At 38.1% G+C, this 20,945-nt stretch overlaps 1 protein-coding gene across 10 annotated transcripts in view; it reads right to left on the reverse strand.

Annotated features, from left to right (window-relative positions):
• REV1 (REV1, DNA directed polymerase) overlaps window positions 1-20,945 on the reverse strand; it is a 75,423-nt gene that overhangs the window by 38,767 nt on the left and 15,711 nt on the right. For 8 of the 10 annotated variants that reach the window (XM_025207226.1, XM_025207231.1, XM_025207228.1 and 5 more), the window contains 6 exons: window positions 20,314-20,446; window positions 18,760-18,928; window positions 11,067-11,219; window positions 8,086-8,804; window positions 3,945-4,052; window positions 1,854-1,970 (listed from right to left, as the gene is read on the reverse strand). In XM_025207226.1, the coding sequence (XP_025063011.1) occupies window positions 1,854-1,970; window positions 3,945-4,052; window positions 8,086-8,804; window positions 11,067-11,219; window positions 18,760-18,928; window positions 20,314-20,446 (1,399 nt within the window). The remainder of the gene's footprint in view (window positions 1-1,853; window positions 1,971-3,944; window positions 4,053-8,085; window positions 8,805-11,066; window positions 11,220-18,759; window positions 18,929-20,313; window positions 20,447-20,945) is intronic. The other 2 variants (XM_025207229.1, XM_014521170.2) reach the window with 2 other exon arrangements.

The raw sequence follows: 20,945 nt of genomic DNA on the forward strand, positions 1-20,945 counted from the left end.
TGTGGCCCATAACACAGCTTATGCTGTGAACTGCTCCATGTATGCTTTTTAAGATTTTGCAATGTTAGAATTGCCTAAACAAATTTCAATACCACCTTTTCATTTAATAGTATAAAGTCATGGCCAACCATGTCTTTTTCTACCTGAAAAAGATGACAACCTATGTTTTTATGAGAAGCCAAGCAGAAAATAGTTGTCTCTCTTGATATTTGTTGATAAGTGTCATACATCAAGCCAAAATTAATAAGAGACTTAAAAATGTAACGAACCTTTAACTAGAGAGAGAGAGATGCTCAAGAGAGAATTAGGGAAATAAATCCTTTTGCCAAAACTATAGGTTGTACATTCAGACTGCGTATCAAGAAAGAAAGAGCTGCCTGCCTATGGACCAGCCAGTAAGGATGGATGCAAAGTTAAAGGACTGAGCATGTGGACTTTCAGAAAAATCTGCCACAATAGGGAGCACTGAGTTTGTAACACAGTGAAGCTAATGCACAAATTCAACAATCTCTCTTGTTATTTTCAGTATTCTGAGAATACAATGGGTCTCTCATAGAATATGTTCTTCTCAGCAACACTACCTGGATTTTATCTAACCAGCTGACTTTCCAAAACATCTCTAAAATGTAATGTCGTATCAACCTAAAAAATGTTAGTGACTATTTGAAACTGCTGTATTAAATAGTGTTCACAAACTATAGTACAAAAAAACTGAATTCCACATAAACAGTATCTGCCATTATAAATTAGTCTTTGACACAGCATTATGAATCAAGTAGAACTTAAGTTCTGAATGTCCTGAAAGGACTGAAAGATTCCCAAAAAGGCAGGAAAGACAATGGATTCCATAACTTTTACATTCTTCCCCCAGACTGCTAAACTACAGTAAAAGGACAGAGGCATCTATTACTGTAGAGCTCTGTTTTATAAACTCTACATAGTTTATTAGGTTCTTACTGTTAACACTCCAGTAACAATGCACCTGTGGAAGAACTACTCTACCTCATACTCAAGAAAATTACTGTGGTATAAACTCTAAAAACAGAACTACTTTTTCTTCCTGTTATAAGTTTATAAATATGAAATAAGTTGCCATTCATATCAAGCAAGTTACTTTTTCACACTAAACGCTTTTCAGGCAGTGTAACACAATTTTAATGACTGTCTTATAGTCATTCCTTTTGTTTACTCAAATATACCTCTACTTCAGAACATAAAATCTTTCTGCTGTACTGTAGGAACATAAGAAATTCTCTATAAGCAATAACAGATGCCCTGCTTTTGAGCAGACAAATCTCAATACTGAGGGGACAGAACTCACTGAAGTCCTCAGGAAATTTCCAGCAATCAAAATTGTAAGGTAACTCATGTTACCTACATAGATATATTGTTCAATTAATTTTTTTAAACTAATGAATTTCGCATTGGTAGCCTACTACTGTTTCTATACTTCTTTTAGACATGAGGAATTTTAGCAACATTTACTTGTCATATTTTGTGCTGGTTCTTGGGTAATATATAGTTACTCAGGTGCACGATAGCACAAAAGGTCTTTATTTTATTTTTCAAACAGGAAATAAACATTCATTGTAGCAATACACTTTATAATTTCATCCCCAATAAAGAGGTAGACAACATTATTTAAAAAATACACCCTTCATCCACAACAAAAAGTAACAGAACGATCGCTAACTATTGTAGGAGCAATTACTCTATATATATTACACTAATTGACAGAAACCATTGTCCTGTCAAAAAATGGCCTTTCACCAGGGAGGAATATCAACTACCTTTTTTGTGGTAGTACTGCAGTTTTAAGAAATCAGTTTTAAGAAATCATTTGTTATTTGTACCTGTTTTGCCATTCAGTATCTTGTTCTGGTAATATTGCCATTCCAGCTGTGGGTTTGCACCAGGACGCAGTGATGCCCTTCCTGCACCTCTGTTACTTGTAACAGCCACTGGTTTTCCTGTGGAAAAGTGTTTAAATTAATTGAGAAATCAACACATGTTAAATTTTATTAAATTAGAAAACACCAAGGCAAACAGTGCTAAAGATTCAGCGTTTAATATTTTACATTACTTTTAGGTTTATGCAATCTTGCACCACTAACGAAGCAGCAGCCAAGAAAGTGACGTGCAAGAGTAACATTTTAATTTAATTTGTTACATAACTGTAATAAAAAAGGAAAAACAAAACACTGAGGAAACTGTTAAAAGAAAAATCAGCTACAGTGGCTTAAATACATACAAGTTCGACAACTTAACTAAAATTCTGATATTCCACCAATTTAAATCATTGCTCCTCATATATTTCATGGAAGCTGAGCATGTCTATTATTTAAGTACACTAAACAAGTGTAAGCCAATAAGAAACATACACAGGCAGTGTTTCATTAATTTTATTAATTTGATGCAATTTAGGATTTGATGCTGCAACAGTACAAGTGAATGGTGAGACTAGACTAATCCTCTGATCATTGTAATCATCTCTGAAACTTTCCATGCTTGCTGTTAGACTGATTTTTAAAATGCTTCAGAATAAACAGTTCAGCCACTTCCATTAACACACACAGAGAACAGGCAGTTTTGAAAATGTTAAAAATCCAGTTTCTTTAGAAGACTCTCCATGCTTTGGAACACAGATTAGAAATGTTGCATAGGGCTAGCCACAGACATTCAAAAAGCCCAAGGTGAAATTGGTCAAAGTTACGTAGTTTTCTGCAAGCAGCATAGTTTAGATTCGTAGCAAACAGAACACACGCTTGCCCTTTGGGCGGGGGGCAAATCTTAGACCAGGTTCTGCCATTTTTAAACCAGTTTGTGTATACTGAATGTCTGTTCCATTAGGGGTATAGACTGGTTTTCTGTGCTGAGCTTCTCATTACGTATACTGTTAAAGTGTAATGTCTGTACCTGGCTTAAGTGTCTGTGACGTACTAATCTATCCTTAAGAAAATATAGGCTTAAAGAGTTGAAAGCCTCAAAACTCACCACCTGCACTGCAGAACTTGCTGAATATCTATACCAAGCATACCAAGTAGCTTCACTGACCCTTTAACATGTCATCACAAGTACAGAGCTCTCTACATGCCACACGCACAGAGCACATTCCCCAATCTCACAACATATCCTATGTTGTAAGCACAGATCAAGAGCTCACACAGTACATGAGCACAGTATCACAATATAGTTGACTGAAAGGAAGATGCACTGGACTAGAAAGCTGACAGTCTTTACAGTGAAAGGCAATGATATGAGGCCTTGCTTTTAGGAGACATTGCCCCCACTTTACAAATGGATAAAAGAAATGTAACTTCTGCTGCAGCCAAAAATAGACTGTACACTCTGTGACAGTCCCAAGAGTAATATAACCACACTGTTTTTCCAGAGTGACTCAGCACAAGCTATACAAGCTGTGGTGTCTGCAACCAATTAAATCACTCCTCACCTGCACAAAGATTAAACAATTCCCAAAATGCTTGCGTTTTCCAGCAAATGTTTATATAAGATACTGATGATAACTGTCTACTGTACCAGAATTAAGGTTGCTGATGCATAATAATAAAAGGCAAGTCACTACCAACGCTTCTAAGCTGTGCTCAGATAAAGCCAAGACCTCTCTTGGCTGTTTTGGAGTGAGTGAGAACACCCAGTCTTCAACTTCTCACTTTACCAGGCTGCTGAGACTGGAGAGAGACCATTTGCTTCTATATTCTTGTACTGGACTTGAACACTGGAAATGAGATAGCAAGGAAAACTCTACCCCTTGACTGCAGGACACTGAGAAATAAGAACCGGCAATATGAGAGTAATGCTCCTAACAGGCTAAGTTACTAGAAGCAGACACTTACAAAATGTTACTTGTTAGCTAGCATATTTTCATGTCTTGAACATGTGACTGGTGACATTAAAAAAAAAAAGAAAAAAAAAAGAATACTGACCTTTGAGATCTGGCCTATTTCGGATACCCACGGATACAAAGAAGCAATCCATATCCACGTGCATTATACAGCTCTGTGGCTTGGCTGAATTCAAGACAGACACATTACCTAGTATGAAGACATATTAATAGAAAACTTGATCCCTAAAATTTACATATTTTACAGCATTCATATGAGTCAAAGACTGATAGTAAGATGTTTCCAACTCCAAAACAAAGAAGCAATGAAAAGAGGTTCCTGTTACTACCTCTGCCAAAAGATCATTATTAGAATTGTTTAAAGGGCGGAGTGAAGAAGTGCAATACATTATAGAATATCAAATGCAATACAGAAGCACCGGAAACAACAGCCTGGTAAGTTTAAAGACAAAGTGACACATCTACTAAAGTGAGGTATTACACCTCATTTTGTCCATTTTGTTTCCCAAATTAATATTTATTACCTTTGTATGACAAGTGTTTTTAGTACATAACAACATAAATTAATAACTAACATACTCAAATGTAAGACGACCTCTATGATTTATAAATGTGTTATAAGTTTCCAGTTATAGAAACTAATTATTGAAGGTCTGCCTTGAATTTGTCCCCCTCCCACTGCTACAGCAGGGAAAACAAGTTGGGAGTAGGTCAGGTAGCACCCCTGCCCTCTGCCCCACTCCCCCACCCCCAGCTTCTTTACCCTGCAGTCCTTTCCTGCCCTCATTACTGTCAGACCCTGCTCTCCCTAAGCATATGGAAGTGAGAAGCAAATTTGAAAACACTGACCTAGAAATAAACATAACTATAATAACTTGCATTTGAGAAATTACTACAGTTACCCATAGACTTAATTCATCCAGAACTGCTGCAGTTTACCTCTTTTGAAACTGCTGCAAGTTTTAGCTTGGGTACTACATAAACACACTTTTAAGTAGCGCTTCTGTACGTACTTGTATATAGTACAAACTATGCATAACATTATAGTTTCATAGTTGGTAGGGTCAGAAGGGACCTAAGCAGATCATCTAGTCCGACCTCCTGCCATGGGCAGGAAAGGATGCTGGGGTCAAAGCCTCCTTTTGAAGACCCCCAGGGTAGGGGCGAGCACCAATTCCCTTGGAAGTCAGTTCCAGCTCCTAGCCGCCCTGACTGTGAAGTAGTGTCTCCTGATATCTAGCCTGAATCTACTCTCAGTCAACTTATGCCATTGTTCCTTGTTACCCCCGGTTGTGCTGGGGGTAACAAGGACTCTCCCACTGCCTGCTGGTCCCCCTTGGCAAGTTTATAGGCGGCCACCAGATCCCCTCTCAGCCTTCTTTTGTGAAGGCTGAACAGGTTCAGGTCCCGTAGCCTCTCCTCGTAGGGCTTGCCCTGTGGCCTAATCATGCAAGTGGCCCTCCTCTGGACCCTTTCGATGCTGTCCACATCCCTCCTGAAGTGCAGTGCCCAGAACCAGAGGCAGTACTCCAACTGCGGCCTGACCAATGTCACATAGAGGGGGAGGATCACCTCCTTGGACCTGCTCGTGATGCATCTATGGATGGATGACAAAATGCAGTTAGTCTTCCTGACTGTGTCCCCACATTGGCAGCCCATGTTCATCTTGGAATCAATAGTGATTCCAAAATCCTTCTCTGCCTCTGCTGATGAGAAGGGATTTCTCCAGCCTGTAGGTATGCTGCTGGTTCTTCCTCCCCAGGTGCAACACCTTGCACTTGTCCATATTGAAACCCATCCTATTCTCATCCGTCCACCTCTGTAACCTGTCCAGATCTAGTTGTAGCCTGTCCTTCTCTTCTAGCGTGCTCACTTCTCCTTACACCTTAGGTGTCATTAGTCCAAACCCAAAAGGCTCATGATTATTCATATAGTTCACTGGGCTAGGCCCCACCAGTCAAAAGCCTTTCAAGCCATGGTGACCTCATATATCAACACTGTTCAGTATGTGGGGGTACTTTAGATGTGTGTACTCCCTCCCCTCCAACAACAATAAAAACACAAAACAATGTGCTAATTAGCCCCCCTGCTCATGACTGGAACCAGGTGTTCTTGTCATGAGTCCTGAGATCCTCCAAAAATGTATATACAGATATGGTGCAGGGCAACCTGGTCTGGCTCCACTTCATGGAATACAGGGCCACAACTACTCATATGCGACAGGCTGAGAGGGGGTGACAGATTCTGGGTAAGCTGTTTGGGGCCCCATTCAATGATATCTACCAGGCATTTAAGGCCAGTTAAAAATCAGGACTCATTAGAAATGGGAAAGAAAGGCACAGCTCAGTTGTGGGCATGAAGGGGAAGTAAAAATGTATTCAATGTAGTGGCTCACCATGACTTGAAAAGGAGTTGGCACTGAGGTGGACTGCGTGCAATGACCACTACCATAAACCTTATTCAGATGGGTTACACTGACCTATTCTTGTGATAGGTTGCTATTAGTGTTTGCCCCATGTGGTCTATGTGTTTTATAGACATGTTCAGTGTTGGCTGCATTTAAATCAACTTGGTAGTTGGTTTCCGTTACTGAGTGCATACTGCTTTTGGCAGCAGTTACATGATATTTTTTGTGAGGTTTCCTTGCATGTGAATGCTAGACAAGCGACTTCACCTGCCTCCTTCCCCCCACCCCCCCATGTTGATTGGGGGAAAAACCCTCATCTTATACTCAAGTAAATACAGTAGGTCTTAATATCCACTATGTTACAATTCAAACTATGTTGGAATACTCTCTAGGTTTTGTGCACAAATCAGAAAATACAATTTTTCTTAACATCACTTTCAATTTTTTTCCTCAGTTCACACCACACATGTTGAGTGATTTGAAAACCTCTGGTCAGTTAGTTAGCATTTTATGGTCACTGACATCGCTATACTGTATGAAGCATCTAGCACAGACAAGCAAAACAGCTTAAAATGTAGTTTACAAGATGCAGTTTACCTATACTTGAAGCAAAGATAAGCTGCACTAGATCAAGTTGTGATTTTTAATAAATGTTACCAGAAGGTTGAACCATTATTATTTGCTGGTCACAACTGTAACTGGGGCAAATCACATGTGCGTACAATGCCTAGAATACCATAGCGAAAAAGTACGTCACATAAATGACTAAAATGTTTCATTTTTAATGCCCTGTTTCAAGACAGTCGATCATTCATTACCTGTAGTCTTTTTAAAGAAAATTATGTTTACCTTAATTGTACAAAAAAGGGATATATAAGAGGACACTGACAACTTAAAGAAGCAAGACTCTCTAAGAGTAGAAAGCAGACTCGCAAAAAGCCAAACAGGTAGAACAGTGCTTAAGCTTCTAGGACAGGGCTGTCCAATTGGCAGCCTGAAGGACCCAGAAGTAGCTTCTCCAGCAGCTGTGCAGCAGGGAAAAACTGGGGCATCTGCGCACTAGTGACACAGCACATGTGCAAGGAGCAAGGGTGAAGAGTGGAGGCCAAGAGCGCTGTCCCCACAGTGTACAGAATGCGCAAAGTGCAACCCCCAGCCACATCAAAGTTGGAGAGCCCTGTCGCAGGGGATATTGTCAAGGTTATAAAATATATAATTCACTACTGTACTTAAATATTAAAATCCCACTCATTACACAAATATTTACACAAGTATTTTCAGTTTGGCAGTGCAATACTTCCAGAGACAATTACCGTTTAGTGCCAAGACATGGAGAATTGTTGTACAAGACTCCTTCTAATGCTAAGAGATCCAGAAGTATTCTAGCTAACAGACTCATTTGGACCATAGTACATTTTCATATACTACTCATCTTGGAAAATTTTCACTTGGAACTATACAGATCAGTAAGACATTTTGTATTTGGCCCTTTAAAATCTCAAAAAAACCCTTGCATGTATACAACTCAAAATCATTTTCCCCTCAAAATCTCAAAATTGCTTGGCAGTATCTAAAAAAATTAAAATTCTGCAGAAATAAATCTCTGTGTTGAAATGAGTGTCATATTAAGGGGCATTTAATTTTAATAATAAAAGCTGCAAAAAAACAAGTATTTGACTCTTCATAACCATGTTGCTATCCCATATTGCTTGGGAGCCTTCTTAACAATGAAAGCTATTGTGTTTAAGCTTGATCAGATGCTTAATGTGAAAACAAGGGAACCCATTTAAATAAGCCATCTTAAACAAGTATCTACCTGTATCAGTTTTAAGTGCAGACCTGCCTGTTTTCAATTTTTTTAACTTTTCACTTCCTGGAAAGACACCATTGTTTTTTCTCTGCAGGTTGTTGACAAACTCTGTCAATTCACTCTTCCATGTGGATATGTGATGCAGTCTTGAACGAGAGTAAAAGTCAGAAATAAAATTGCAGTCTGAAGGTTTGGACACTGGTGATGAAGCTGCCTTGCTAGGAGTAGGTACTGAAGAAGTGCTTTTTGTGCTTGAAGGCCCCTGAACAGTGGAGTGGTGAGCACCATTTAGTTTAGTATTACTGTGCAAAGATGAAGATGAGAATGAATTACTCATAGTCCTATGTGGATTCCATAAAAGATCTGTGTTTTTGTTGCTTTGCTGCAACTGCTGCATAGTGCAGTCTCTAAAGTCAATGATGCCTTTTTCAGTCTTCCCCTCCTCCTGCAGGGGGCCTGGAGAGAACCTGCTTACAACACTGTTGCCAGAGGGCACCAAGCAATCCTGTGTCTTTAAGGCACTGGTAGAATTGAGGGTGTGTCCGTTAAAAATGGCAGTGCTGTCTCTGTAATGCTGAACTCCATTGTGTGTCCTCACAGGAAAGACCTGTTCCAATTCTACAATTCCCAAATCTTTACTGTCTTCCTCCTCCTCTTCATTCCAGCTATCAATTCCATTGCCTTTGATGTCATTTTCAGTCTCACACTTTTTTATTAAATGGTTTCTAAAATAAGCAAGAAAATAGTATTTAATAATTTTACCTAAACAAAGATATGAAGTCATTAGCAAGTCATTATAAATATCAATCTATACAGAAAACAGAACTTAAGCATTTTTAATAGTCAGATGCAAATTTCTGCTAGTTCTTTTAGGATAGCAGAAGTCAACCTTTTCACAGGCAAACTACAAATTAGCCCCATATTCTGCCTGAGTGTCCCAGTCGCTTTCCCCTGCCTGATCTGCTGCTCTGTGTTCTGCTTCCTGCCCTATTTGCAGTGGTGCTGCCTGTCCCCCACCTGATCTGCTACATGCCCACACACACTGCCCATGCCACAAATTGGTCATCTTTGTTTTAGCAGATGAAGATAACATCATCTAGTAGTTTGAACTATGATTTCAGAATGCTCTACCGATCTCTATTATCTCTACTCAACTTTCGACAGATTTGTTACAAAATAAATGTGGGTGGGAATTTAATCAAAAATGACCTTTTTCAAACTCTTATTATAAAGAGAACTTCCCTAGATTTCCAATAAGATCCCCAACCTGACCCGCAATAGCACAGGCATTAAAATAATTCTGACTTTTTTAATATAACAATTCCTTGATCTTATTACTAAGTGTCAGAACTACTGGAAGAAAAAAACTCCAGTTCCATTTTTAATTAAGTTAAGTTTTCACCCTGAAAAACAGAAATCTTTCAAAACTTTTATCAAAAAATTATTTCTACTTTTTGCAACAGGTCTAAGTATGGCACGTTGAATTTAAACTGCAAGGAAACATGTTTCGGGTGGTTACATCAAATATATCCATTAATTTATTTTCACTGGTGTAGATGAACAACAGAATCTACACCATAGTGATGTTTAAAAGAATGAGTATTGTAACACAAGCACATTAACAATTTGCTTTTACCTGGATGTTGTGAAAACAAAACTTGTACCTCAAGTAGTTTACACTAGATCCATATCAACAACACAAATGGCATTAACATTAGACATTAAGAGCTAAGTGGATTCTCAGCTTACAGGAAAATCTACCTACTCCCAAAGAAAGCAATTTAAACAAATGCACAAAAAATGGTTGGTTATAATTACCTAGGTAGCGTCTAAATAAAACCAACACACCAATTAACTTTGATAACAGTTCATCTAAGATTACTGTAATTATAAACTATATAAACCAGAACAACAATATTTTGGAACAGCTATGAGATTATAAAGCTCTCTCCCACTGGTACCAATTTGAAGTCATCATATAGAGTAAGTTTTTAAATGGATACTGGTTATATTAGAAAGACTTATTTATGAAAGTCTCATTATTCTTCTCACCCCCATTACCACCAATACAATATACTGATCCAAGGTGGAGTTAAAATAATCCCCTGCAGTTGAACATAAGAATAAAAGAAATGGTTAGCACATGCATTCTGTAGGAATATTTGTTTTTTCTACCGGCTACAAACACAAACCTACTATGTGTAGACACTCCCTCGAGGGAAACTATGAAGGATTAGTCTTTAAAACAAATCATCTGGGAACACAGAGATGATCCTTTCAAACCAGACCAGTAGCTGAGCTCTTCCTAGTAATATCTCTGACAGCAGCCAATTCCAGATGCTTCCGAGAAGGATGCAATAGGTACCCTCTCCCCCTACCCCTACATGGAAGAGCATACCCAGAGGATGAAGTTGTTTCCAAACTCTCCTATCAATCATAGATGGAGTCTTCCAGCATTAGGGCTTATTACCTTTTAATTATTATTAACTTGCATCCTTTCTTGAAACTTGGTAATTTCATAGCCCTACCCCAACATCCATATGCTGATTATGCATTGCGACATTTTAATCTTAATTTTTAAAACTGGAGCAAGTGTTTGTTCATTTTTACAACTACCACAACAAATCTCTGTCAATATTTTGCTACTTAAAAAAAAACAACCCAATTTCAGTATCCATGATCAGATTCTCTTAAAGCAAGTTACATACCCAATTGCTTCAATATAGTACATGTTACACCTACTGTGTCCTCTGGCACAGTTAAAAGCAGGGCTCAGGAGCTAAGCCACTTGATGGGCTATCCAGAGAGACATGGCCTCAATAACCAACTCTGATCTTAGACAAACTGTTTCGCATATACCTCAGATCTTCCTACCTGTAAAATGTGAACACTTACCCTCCCTGGTTAAGTGCTTTGGGATAAACAGAAATGTTGTACACATAATAACGTAAGTGAATAGTGTGCATTACCAGATAGGAAATACTTACACCCTGTTGTTGAGCTCTTTAGCTATATTGCTAGGACCTGGCATGGCATCTTCAGGTTTGCATATGGTATTAAAGTTGAGACCTTTCTGAACACTGGACTGCTTGGTATAAAGCTGATATGGAACATGGGAGAGGAGATGTCCAGCTTTTATGCTAAACAGCAAAAAAACAAACAAACAACCAAACAAACACTTTACTATTCAAAGTCTTCAGAAAAGCCACTTCTGAGATGAACAGTGTTTCATTTATAATAGGCTGCTGATAATCCTGTAATTACAGCTGGCTGTCTTGCTACACATGCTTCTAACTCTCCTTCGTTTTAGCACAACTGAAATATTTGGACAGTGAAATCTGAACCTCCAAAGAATCAATGTATTGCACCTGAATGAGGAAATGTTATTTTATTTTTTTTTAATAGAAGCAGTTTGATAAAAGAAAAAATAAACTGAGGACAATAATAAATTGATAAATATGCTTCATACTTTCTGAATTGTCAACAATTATTATAAAAAGAAGTCTTGAAAGTATGCATACAGAATGTGAATGCTTAAGTGTACCTGAACCACGATTAAACACTTTTCACAGCTGCAATATAGAAAGAAAGCAAAAAAGTTGCAATAAAAATCTGCTTAACTGCTTTAACTGCAACACACAAACAGTTTTTATATGCATATATAACTTCTAATTCATTAACGAAAATAGGCACCAGGAGGAGTTAGTCAATAAATTGTAACTTATAGATGTGATGGACACAAATTCAGTTAAAAACGTTGGACCTTAAACACTGCATAGTCACAACATTACAGATTATTAAAATTTCAGTTCAATTAAAAATGGTTTGTTTATATTAACTGGATTTAAATAAGCATCTCAAAATGAATAGGTATAAATATGCTGATAACATACAACTCAAATCTTGAACACAGCTCAAAAAATTAAACTAATAAAAAAACCCCTTTCAGACTCATATCCAGTTATAAAACCCCCAATTATGTCTGGATAGGGTAGGATATTATTTTAAATCCTGATGACTGGAGCTATATAACTACCTTAATGAGAGATGCTCACACATGATAGTTAGCTGTGTAAAACCTGTTAGGTTTCTCCAGTGCAAACTCTGCATGAAATAGCAGAAATTTGATAACAGTTTTCAAGATCCTCCACAAATTCTACAAATTTAATATTATGATGATAGATCCATTTAACTCTAAACACCTTACAGATGCCTTCCAGACAAAAATCAGGTAAAAACTAAGAAAAAAAGAGAGTTTCATTAGGATTTGGTTCACCTTGAAGAATATCCTCAACTTCTCCAATCCTAAGGACCCAATTACCCCTTACTATGGGGAAACCAGTGGAGAGACTAAAAAAGAGAAAAAAAATATCCAAACATTCTTATGCAGATTTGCTCCAACCCATTCAGTATGATGTCTGCTGTTCCTTGTCTCCACCCACCCTGCAGCTAAAACTATACTTTCCAGCATTTGACAATCAGCAGTTTTCCTCAGGCAACTCAAGTCCTGTAGTATATCATCCTGAAAAGATACAGCAATAAAATTTCCATCTTTCCTTCCCCCATTTATGTTATTGCTGGTGATGTGTCCCTGCTCAACCACAACCCTTTATCCTAAACGCATACAGATACCATACCAAACTCTAAAGTAGGTGTTGGTGTTGTTTTAGCTGCCAAGTCTGTTTTATAGCAAAAGAAAGAATATTTATTTATAGTTTGGGGCACAGAATTAAATTCAAAGTTTTTAAAGAGGACATTTATAGTAGTGCAAGGGTGATGTTGGAGATATGATGGTCCAGAAATTATGTGAGGCAAGGATTTCTTGGGATGACAGCCTTTACTGGACCAACTATGTAGTTGGGATAAAGTTAAACAAGCTCTCGAATGCAAAAGATAACATTTTGTCTGCACCACACTTTTTTCTTCTTTAAGATCTGTTTCTTCTACAGCTCAAACTTCTACTCTATAGAGGGAGGTGAAAACAGAACAAAAGCCCCTATTGGCTGTCACACTGCAATTAAGGAAGCTAAGCAAGTCATTTAAACTAAACTTTTCACAGCTCATCTTTATGTTCCTCCTTTAATTAGAGGAAGATCATGTTACCCAATTATTTAAAACTAACTAGTTAGCATTTATTTAGAGAACTAGTAAGGCTTCTTGTGGGAATGCTATAATTACAACAGTTATAACAGGAAAGTTCTGACAACAGCTCAATTAAACATTGAAATATTCATATAATCTAAATGACATTTCTTTATGAATATTACAAATTATCCTAGAAAATTAAAATAACACAAGTAAAACTGTAAACCTCTCAAGTAAGGAAAGTAGTGATGCAGCAATTGGACATTTAGTCCAAAAATAATTTTCTCCTTATCACTATATAACCCACAATAGATAATGTCTAAAAATTATTCTACCAGTTTCAGATTCAAACTTAATTGAGAACTTGTCTATACTGAGATTTCAGCCACTGGAGTAGTTGTATCAGTCAAAACCTTATGAATACATTCTATATTTCTACAATAGTTCACGCTAGTTTCAAACTGTGCTATGCTACAACTTCTTAAACTCCAAATGTAGACAGGGCCTCAATGGCCACTGGGAGCAAGGAATTTGGTTATATGCTTCAGAAAACATATTTCATGTTATTATTTCTAAATTAACCTTGCACAATGTCATCAAAACCATATCAGCTTAGGGATGATGCCAATCTTCCATTTAGTACTGTAGAGCAGAGAAGGGCAGTAGAAGAAGTAAAGACATTCCATTCACTTACAACAACAAACCCTCTGGGGCAAGAAGTGAACAGCAGTAAGTGAGATCCTAAAGAGAGTTCTCTTTAATTTTTAGTTTCCCTTTGCTCTTATTAACAAACTTGAATTAAAAAAAATTCAATCCATTTTCAACATTATAACCAACTCTGATGCCATGATTCTTTTTATTTCCAGGGAAAAAAATCTCTTCACATTTAAAACACTTTAAACCTCCATCTTATACTACTTCTGATGATACATCTTCCAAATTAAGATTCAACCTTCAAACAAAAATTGTTTGTAAAATAAATTTGCACTATTCTCCAAGTTCCACATCTTTGTGCCCAAACAACAGATTTTATTCAAATACTGGTATATTTTTTATGGATTCTGCTCATGTGCATTATTTTATGTTTTAAACTTAAATTTAATCTGCTATGATGCCTTTCTTTATTCCCTGTAGCCCAGGGACATTGTCCCTGAACTGCTTCATATCTCCAAAGATTTTACTAATCTAAACAATTAAGTTATCAAACTTCAACTTGCTATCGACTTTCTTCTCCAATTAAGAGCCTGATCTTTCAATGAACTACATCCTCGATTCCCACTAGAATGCCTGGTTGCTTCAAAGGATCAAATCTTAATACACTATGCAACAGTTCTGGTCTGGTACCAATACCTGTTTTCAAACTACTATTAACTATTCTTTAATATAAAGACCATCTGTTCAAGTTCACCATTTTATAATGCTTAATCATGACAAAACAGTTCCTTTACCCCATGATTATTTTCCTTAACAGTTGAGGAGTCTTCTGAAAATTCAAGTAAATTATGCTCTTAGCATCAGCATTTGCCATACGATTCTTCAAAGAAATGATATTTTTCCAACATACTCAATCTCCTCCAAAAGATGTATTGGTTTGACTGTACATCATATTTTATTTATACAAATATTTTACTCTGTGCTTAATTACAAATCAGAAGCCAAGTTTCTCCATGGAGATGAGGTGCATCACACCAGACTGTGGAATCAGAAAAAAATATCTGCCTTAAACTTTGATTATTTTAGTTATAAGATGACATAACCGCTTTGTGGAGAATTGCTGGCTCTGTATAGTAGAACAGATAAGAGAAAGTGTTTGTTCTTTGTAACTCCTCTGCAACTGCTTCGCTCACCGCGGCCTTGAAGATGGCAAAAAAGTATGTACAAATCTGATTTCCAGGTGCAAGAAGGAGGTTTGTGAACTAACCTCGCCTCCCCCATTAGTTCCCATCCTGATTACAGCAAAGAAATAATGAAGTAATATTATAGCCGCTTTTCATGCTAATTTCACTATATGATCACGTGAGTTGTAAGCAACTGTTAAAAAGTATATAAGCCTCCTGATTTTGCTCTTGGGGGGGACCCCTTCCAAGTGCTTGGGAAATCCATGTCACTTTGGAGACCCCCCTACAGCTGTAGTTTCTTTTGAATAAAAGCTTCTGCTGACCTGACCCAAAAATATGCTGTGTGTGTTTCCACGACAAGACTGACTATTGGAACTTCTTGACGATTTTTTTTTTAAATGTGTAGCATATTGGCAAGTATCTAGCCTTCAGAAATAGGTTGTTTCTTTGGTGGAGATGAAGAGATCAAATGTCCTCAGAATGCTGAGATTAAGTTTGGCTACGGATTAGTCTGGACTGGCTCAGGACTGTGGACCCCTCGATCCAAATGGCTACTGGAAGCCAACTGATTCTGAAAGCAGAAATCCAGAAGAACCCAGTATGCCTACCCTGGCATTCAGTGAATAAGGCACCTATCCTACAGAAAAATGGTTTCTAATCATAGAATTAGACTACATCATAATGAATATGCTCAGAGAGAGGAATTACAATTGCATTGCAACCTTGCTCTTAATATTTGCTAATTCTGAATTCTTAAAAGAACATGGTTAAGTTTTCAGCTCAATTCTGATCCCCAGGGTTTAAAAACAAAACACAAAAACAAAACAAATTCCAACACACTGACATCAACAGGGCTGATCAGCATAACTGGAACCTTCAAATGCATTGCACAGATTTCTCCCAAGCTAGCTAAGACACTGCACATAGGATCTTATAAAGGGAAATGTTAGACATCTTGTCTATAAATTGAATTAGAGTATCTTCAGCTTTCAGCCATTGGTTCTTGTTAGTGTTTCTGCTAGATTAAAGAACTTGTCAGTAACTAGTATTTTCTGTTTAGAAAACTACTTGCACAACTAAAAAACAGCTCTTCACAACTCTTGGCAAAGTCATTTTCTCCAATCTTCTAGTCATTTTTTGCAATTCTTTTCTGTACCTTCTCTACATTTTTCAATATCCTCCCTGAAGAGAGGACACTAAAACTGAAGAAGTTGATGATTCATCCCAAATATCCAATGGACACAAAATATGCTGCTAATCAACTGCCTTCTATCACCCTGTCTTGAGTCCACAGTTTCAGTGAAGTGAAAAAAAACCCCAAATACATAAGATGACCACACTGGAGAACCTCTTGTACAGTCCAACTGGCTGCCTTTACTGTTTTTTACAATGTACACAGAGTTGGAGCTTTCATCTTAATGTCTATGAAAAGGTGGAAATGGAAACCATTCTACCACCATCCAAGGCACTGCCAACCCCTCCTTTTCACCCAAAAGGAGGAATCTCGGGAATACAGAGGATGGTTTGTTTGTTTTTTAATCTCCAAAGGAGTGTGTCTCATATTCTGTGGATCCTATGCAGGGAGGACTCCCTCCACCTATGAGCCTCAACAAGGTTTAATTGTTTTTTCAGTGTTACAACAAACTAAACAAGGCTTGTAGCCCAGTGAGACCAAGATAAATTGAGCAGACAGCAGTTGGTTAAAAAAAAACTTCATAGCGTGGCAGGATAAGGAAGAGCAAGCTCCCCTCACTCACGAAAACCAGCAAAAAGGCTAAAAAACAGCAGAAGGAACTGGTTTTCCATTCATTAGCATGGCCCTACTGCTTACAGATCCCAGAGAGTCAATCCAAGGGAGTAAAGATTTCCTTCATCACTCTACCCATTTCCTGCAACAAAGTTCCACACAAAAGGGAGCAATAAAAGCATTCTTCATCGTCTAAAAATACCCACACAGGGCCTGGAAAACAAATGAATCAACACCCCAGCAACTGGGAGATCCCTCTTGACAGCAAACTTCCTTCACATCTGATTGAGTCAGAGATGGAAAGAAAAGATTTATTTGCCCCCTGAAGATCCACTGCCTGGGGAAGTATAAGGAAGTGTTTGTGGGAAGGGAGACTGGATTTCTGTACTCCCATGAAGACCCCCTTATGAGGCTTGAGAGGCAAGAGGATATGGTAGTTAATGGGAGTTAAGCAAGGCTGCATCATTGTTCCAACCTTCTTCTCAATACTCCTTACTGCAATGCTACATCTGACCATCAACAAGCTTCCAGCAGGAGTGGAGCTAAGCTACCAAATGGATGGTAAGCTGTTTAATCTTAGCTGACTCAGAGCCAAAAGCAAGATCACCCTGACCTCAATCATTGAGCTCTGGTATACTGATGATACTATAGTCTGTGCTCACTTGGCAGTAGACCTTCAGGCAATTGTTGACGTTTTTACCAAATCGTACAAGAAAATGTGACTGACACGACACAACATTCAGAAGACTAAGGTCCTCCATCAACAAGCTCTTAATGAGCAGTCTCCAGGTCTGGTAATTCAGATTCATGGTGAGAATCTGGAGAATGCTAAGTATTTCCCATACCTTAGAAACCATTTCTTGCCCAGGACTGCTTCCCCTCACAAAAGGAGGAAGAGTCTGCTGCAAGGATTTCAGTACTTTGGACCCTTATGACAACAAGAGACAGAAAAGCAGGAACAGCAGAAATAGCATGTCATGGAATAAATCAAGAATCCAGGGTCACCCACCCCGCATGGAAACATGTGCCTAAGTTAGAGCAGAGTCTGTCAATCCCAGATTGGCCTCATCATCTTTGGACCCACAGATAAGACAATCACGAAAAACAATCATCCTCAACTGTGAGGGAATGCAGGATGTCAACATGTATGCTCCAATCAAGCAGAATGCCTTCACAACTGCCCCTTTCCCTTCCTGAACAACAGATCTCCTCCAATCCTCAAAGGACAGCAACATTCCTATAGATTTCAGGTCTGCAGACACTGTGAGCATAGTGCCTGAAGTGCCAGACTGGATCAGACCAATGATTCTCAAGCAAGGATGGTGCCAGATCTTTTGAAGGTTGCTCTGAGGTGTGAGAAGATAAGTAAGGTGTAAGGGATAAGCAGGTAAATACAGGCTCAGGTTTGTCCTTCCCTGAGTCCCCAACCCCACTGCTTTCCCCACTGCACATGGGAGTTAAGCACTGTAACACAAATTAGTTTTTTTTCAATTGGGTGCCACCCAGTTCACAAGAGTTGTGGAAAGGTGTCTCGAATCCAAAAAGACTGAGAACTACTGAACTAGTTTACCACTGACCTCTATGCTCAACACCAAATACTTAAAGGAAGCTTTTAAAAACCTAGTAGCAGACAATCACAGAATAACTTACCAACTGGGTGAGTTTCTTCTTTACACCCAACAGTTACTGGCTAGCACTAAGGCAGAAAGGTTTAAAACCCTCATCAGAAATATAGTATCCTACTTAACTACGATAGTCTCAAGAGACCTGAGACTCAAAGCCCTAAATTCCTGCTATGTCTGAGATACCTCATGTGGTTTTTGGACATGTAACCTTACAGAACTGAAATAGACATGTCTGTAAAATAGGGATAATGCTATTTCACAAGGTAACTTCAACATAAACGCATGTAAAACTATATACCTGTTGCATCTGCAGCAAAAGGTAGTTTTTCTAGAAAGTTCCTTTGAAACACACCAAGTGCCAGGTTAACAGTCTGTCTAAATTTACCTTTCGATGATCCATTCTGGCCGAACCACTTTTTCCCCTTTCAGTTCTTTTATTTTGGCATTTGGAAGATTGGTGGCAATGATGTGCGTTGTTTTGGATCTGGAATAGTACACATGATATTGGCCTCCATGCAACATCATTAGCCTCCTTAATTCATCAGCTGAAGGATCTGTAAGATTAACCAAAAATAACTACATGCAATGTATTTCTGCATTTGTATGTTAAGTAAGTTCACTAACAACCGACATTCAGAAATCCAACATCACAACTGAAAAAATGCAGAACCATTTTATTTTCTGAAATCTAATAACTTAGGATATCCAAATAATTTTTTCAAAACATGTAAACAAAACCACAGAAGTGTAGGCAAATGGTTATTTATAGAAGTGATTACTTAGAAATTTTTTTCCCCCCAATATTTTTGAATCTATAAAGGGATCATTTCACAAACAGGACTGCTCATTCAAAAGCACTGACACACAACATGCCACAAAGTTAATTCTCTACGCATCTTTTGTTTAGCGTATAGAAAATGACAAGCAAAATGCTGTGCATGGCCTTGGCTGAAAACTGTTTTAATTGCAGGAAGAGAAATTACTTGCCTATAAACTCTGAGGGAGAGGAAGGGAAGTAGAACAGAAGACTATGGGAGATTGGGTATTCTCAACACCTGAGATGTGTACAGCCATTCAAGTTAGTATCCTTGTCATTGAAAGGGAGAACTCTCTTGCAAAAGAACTAAATATAACACCTGCCCACAGTCATCATCATGTATTTCCCCTCACAATACACCAAGCTCCAGCCTTGGGTGCATCTGCCTCCTACCCTGTGTTCCTGTCTGTGGTGATCCAGAAGAGTACATAGCCTGAGGGGTATCCAGGGCTCTGGGAGGGTTCTCACCACAGGAGAAAAGCCCCCCGGCTCCATTCACCCCTCTAGGTCACCCCGTAGGAGTGCACAGGATGGGAGACAGACATACTCAAGGATGCAGACCTCCTAGACCCCAAGGAGAATGCTATCCTCTGCCATCCCACAAGTCAGTTGACTGGAAGATAGGGAGCAATCTCTCATGGCAGGAACCTTTCTGATCTGATAGCTGATAGATATCAATTTAATACATCTTTTATTCTAAGTAGACAAAATAATTAACCCTAATATGATTAATAGATCTAGTTTTGAGCTTGTTAATTAAACTAGCTGAATTAAGTCCAAATATATTATCTCAGTGTGAATATTCTGGTAACTCAAGCTGTAAGAGCAAACTGCAAAATCTCTGGGGGCAAATACCCCACTTGTATTCTATGACCCAAGAATATAACATTTCAATCAAAATGGTTATGCATCACTTGTGACTAGCTGGAAAGATGATTTTGCATAGAAACTTACTTGAACTTCAAGCATAAATCTCAAAGCAACTTTACTCATATCACTATGGATTCTTATTCAGCTATAAGGCTCACATTTACAAAAAAAACCTGCTTACATCACTTAATATACATAGGCATTAATGTAAATAGTAAATCAGCTCTGTCATTTAAGAAAAGAAAAACCCACCTGTAAAGCCATTGACATAGATGGCAACTCCACTAAAGATACCAGTTGAAGTTCCATCCTTTTGCTGCTGAATAACTGCATCTGCACAGAACTGGTCCTCTAGTTTCTTGACCTTTGCAGACATGTACCCTCCCTGTGATTGAAATAAATAGTTAAATATAAAATTGTTGATTGTGACTTTTTTATGATGCCTAGGTTAACTTTTAAAAAAGTAGAGTCATTTTCATATTTTCTTTAAAAATAGTGAGTATACATTTGGTATTCCTTCCTGAAATCCATTTGGAGCCCTTGCAAAATTCACACACAGCTTTTTCCAATCATGATTAATGCCTCCCATTTTTAACTCCTGCCAATAAAACATTAATACTGTGCTTGACAGGTAGCAGGGCTCTCTTTCTTTTATATTCTTACTGTTCAAATGACTAATACAGGTACAGCCAAATTAATAAAGTGAAACAAAGTGAGCACCTACAATAATTGTGGGTCTGTGTGTTCCAATGGCAAGGCAGACTCAACCCAATGACCTCCATGCATTCTCTTTTCCTACATACAGCTGATAAATAGTTCTGTGGTACAGACTCGTATAATGAAGGTTCCTTAGGCCTTGCTTACATGGGAAGAAGAACTTTTGC

The sequence above is a fragment of the Alligator sinensis genome, unplaced genomic scaffold, assembly GCF_000455745.1.
Source record: "Alligator sinensis unplaced genomic scaffold, ASM45574v1 scaffold144_4, whole genome shotgun sequence".
In the NCBI taxonomy this organism is placed as follows: domain Eukaryota; kingdom Metazoa; phylum Chordata; order Crocodylia; family Alligatoridae; genus Alligator; species Alligator sinensis.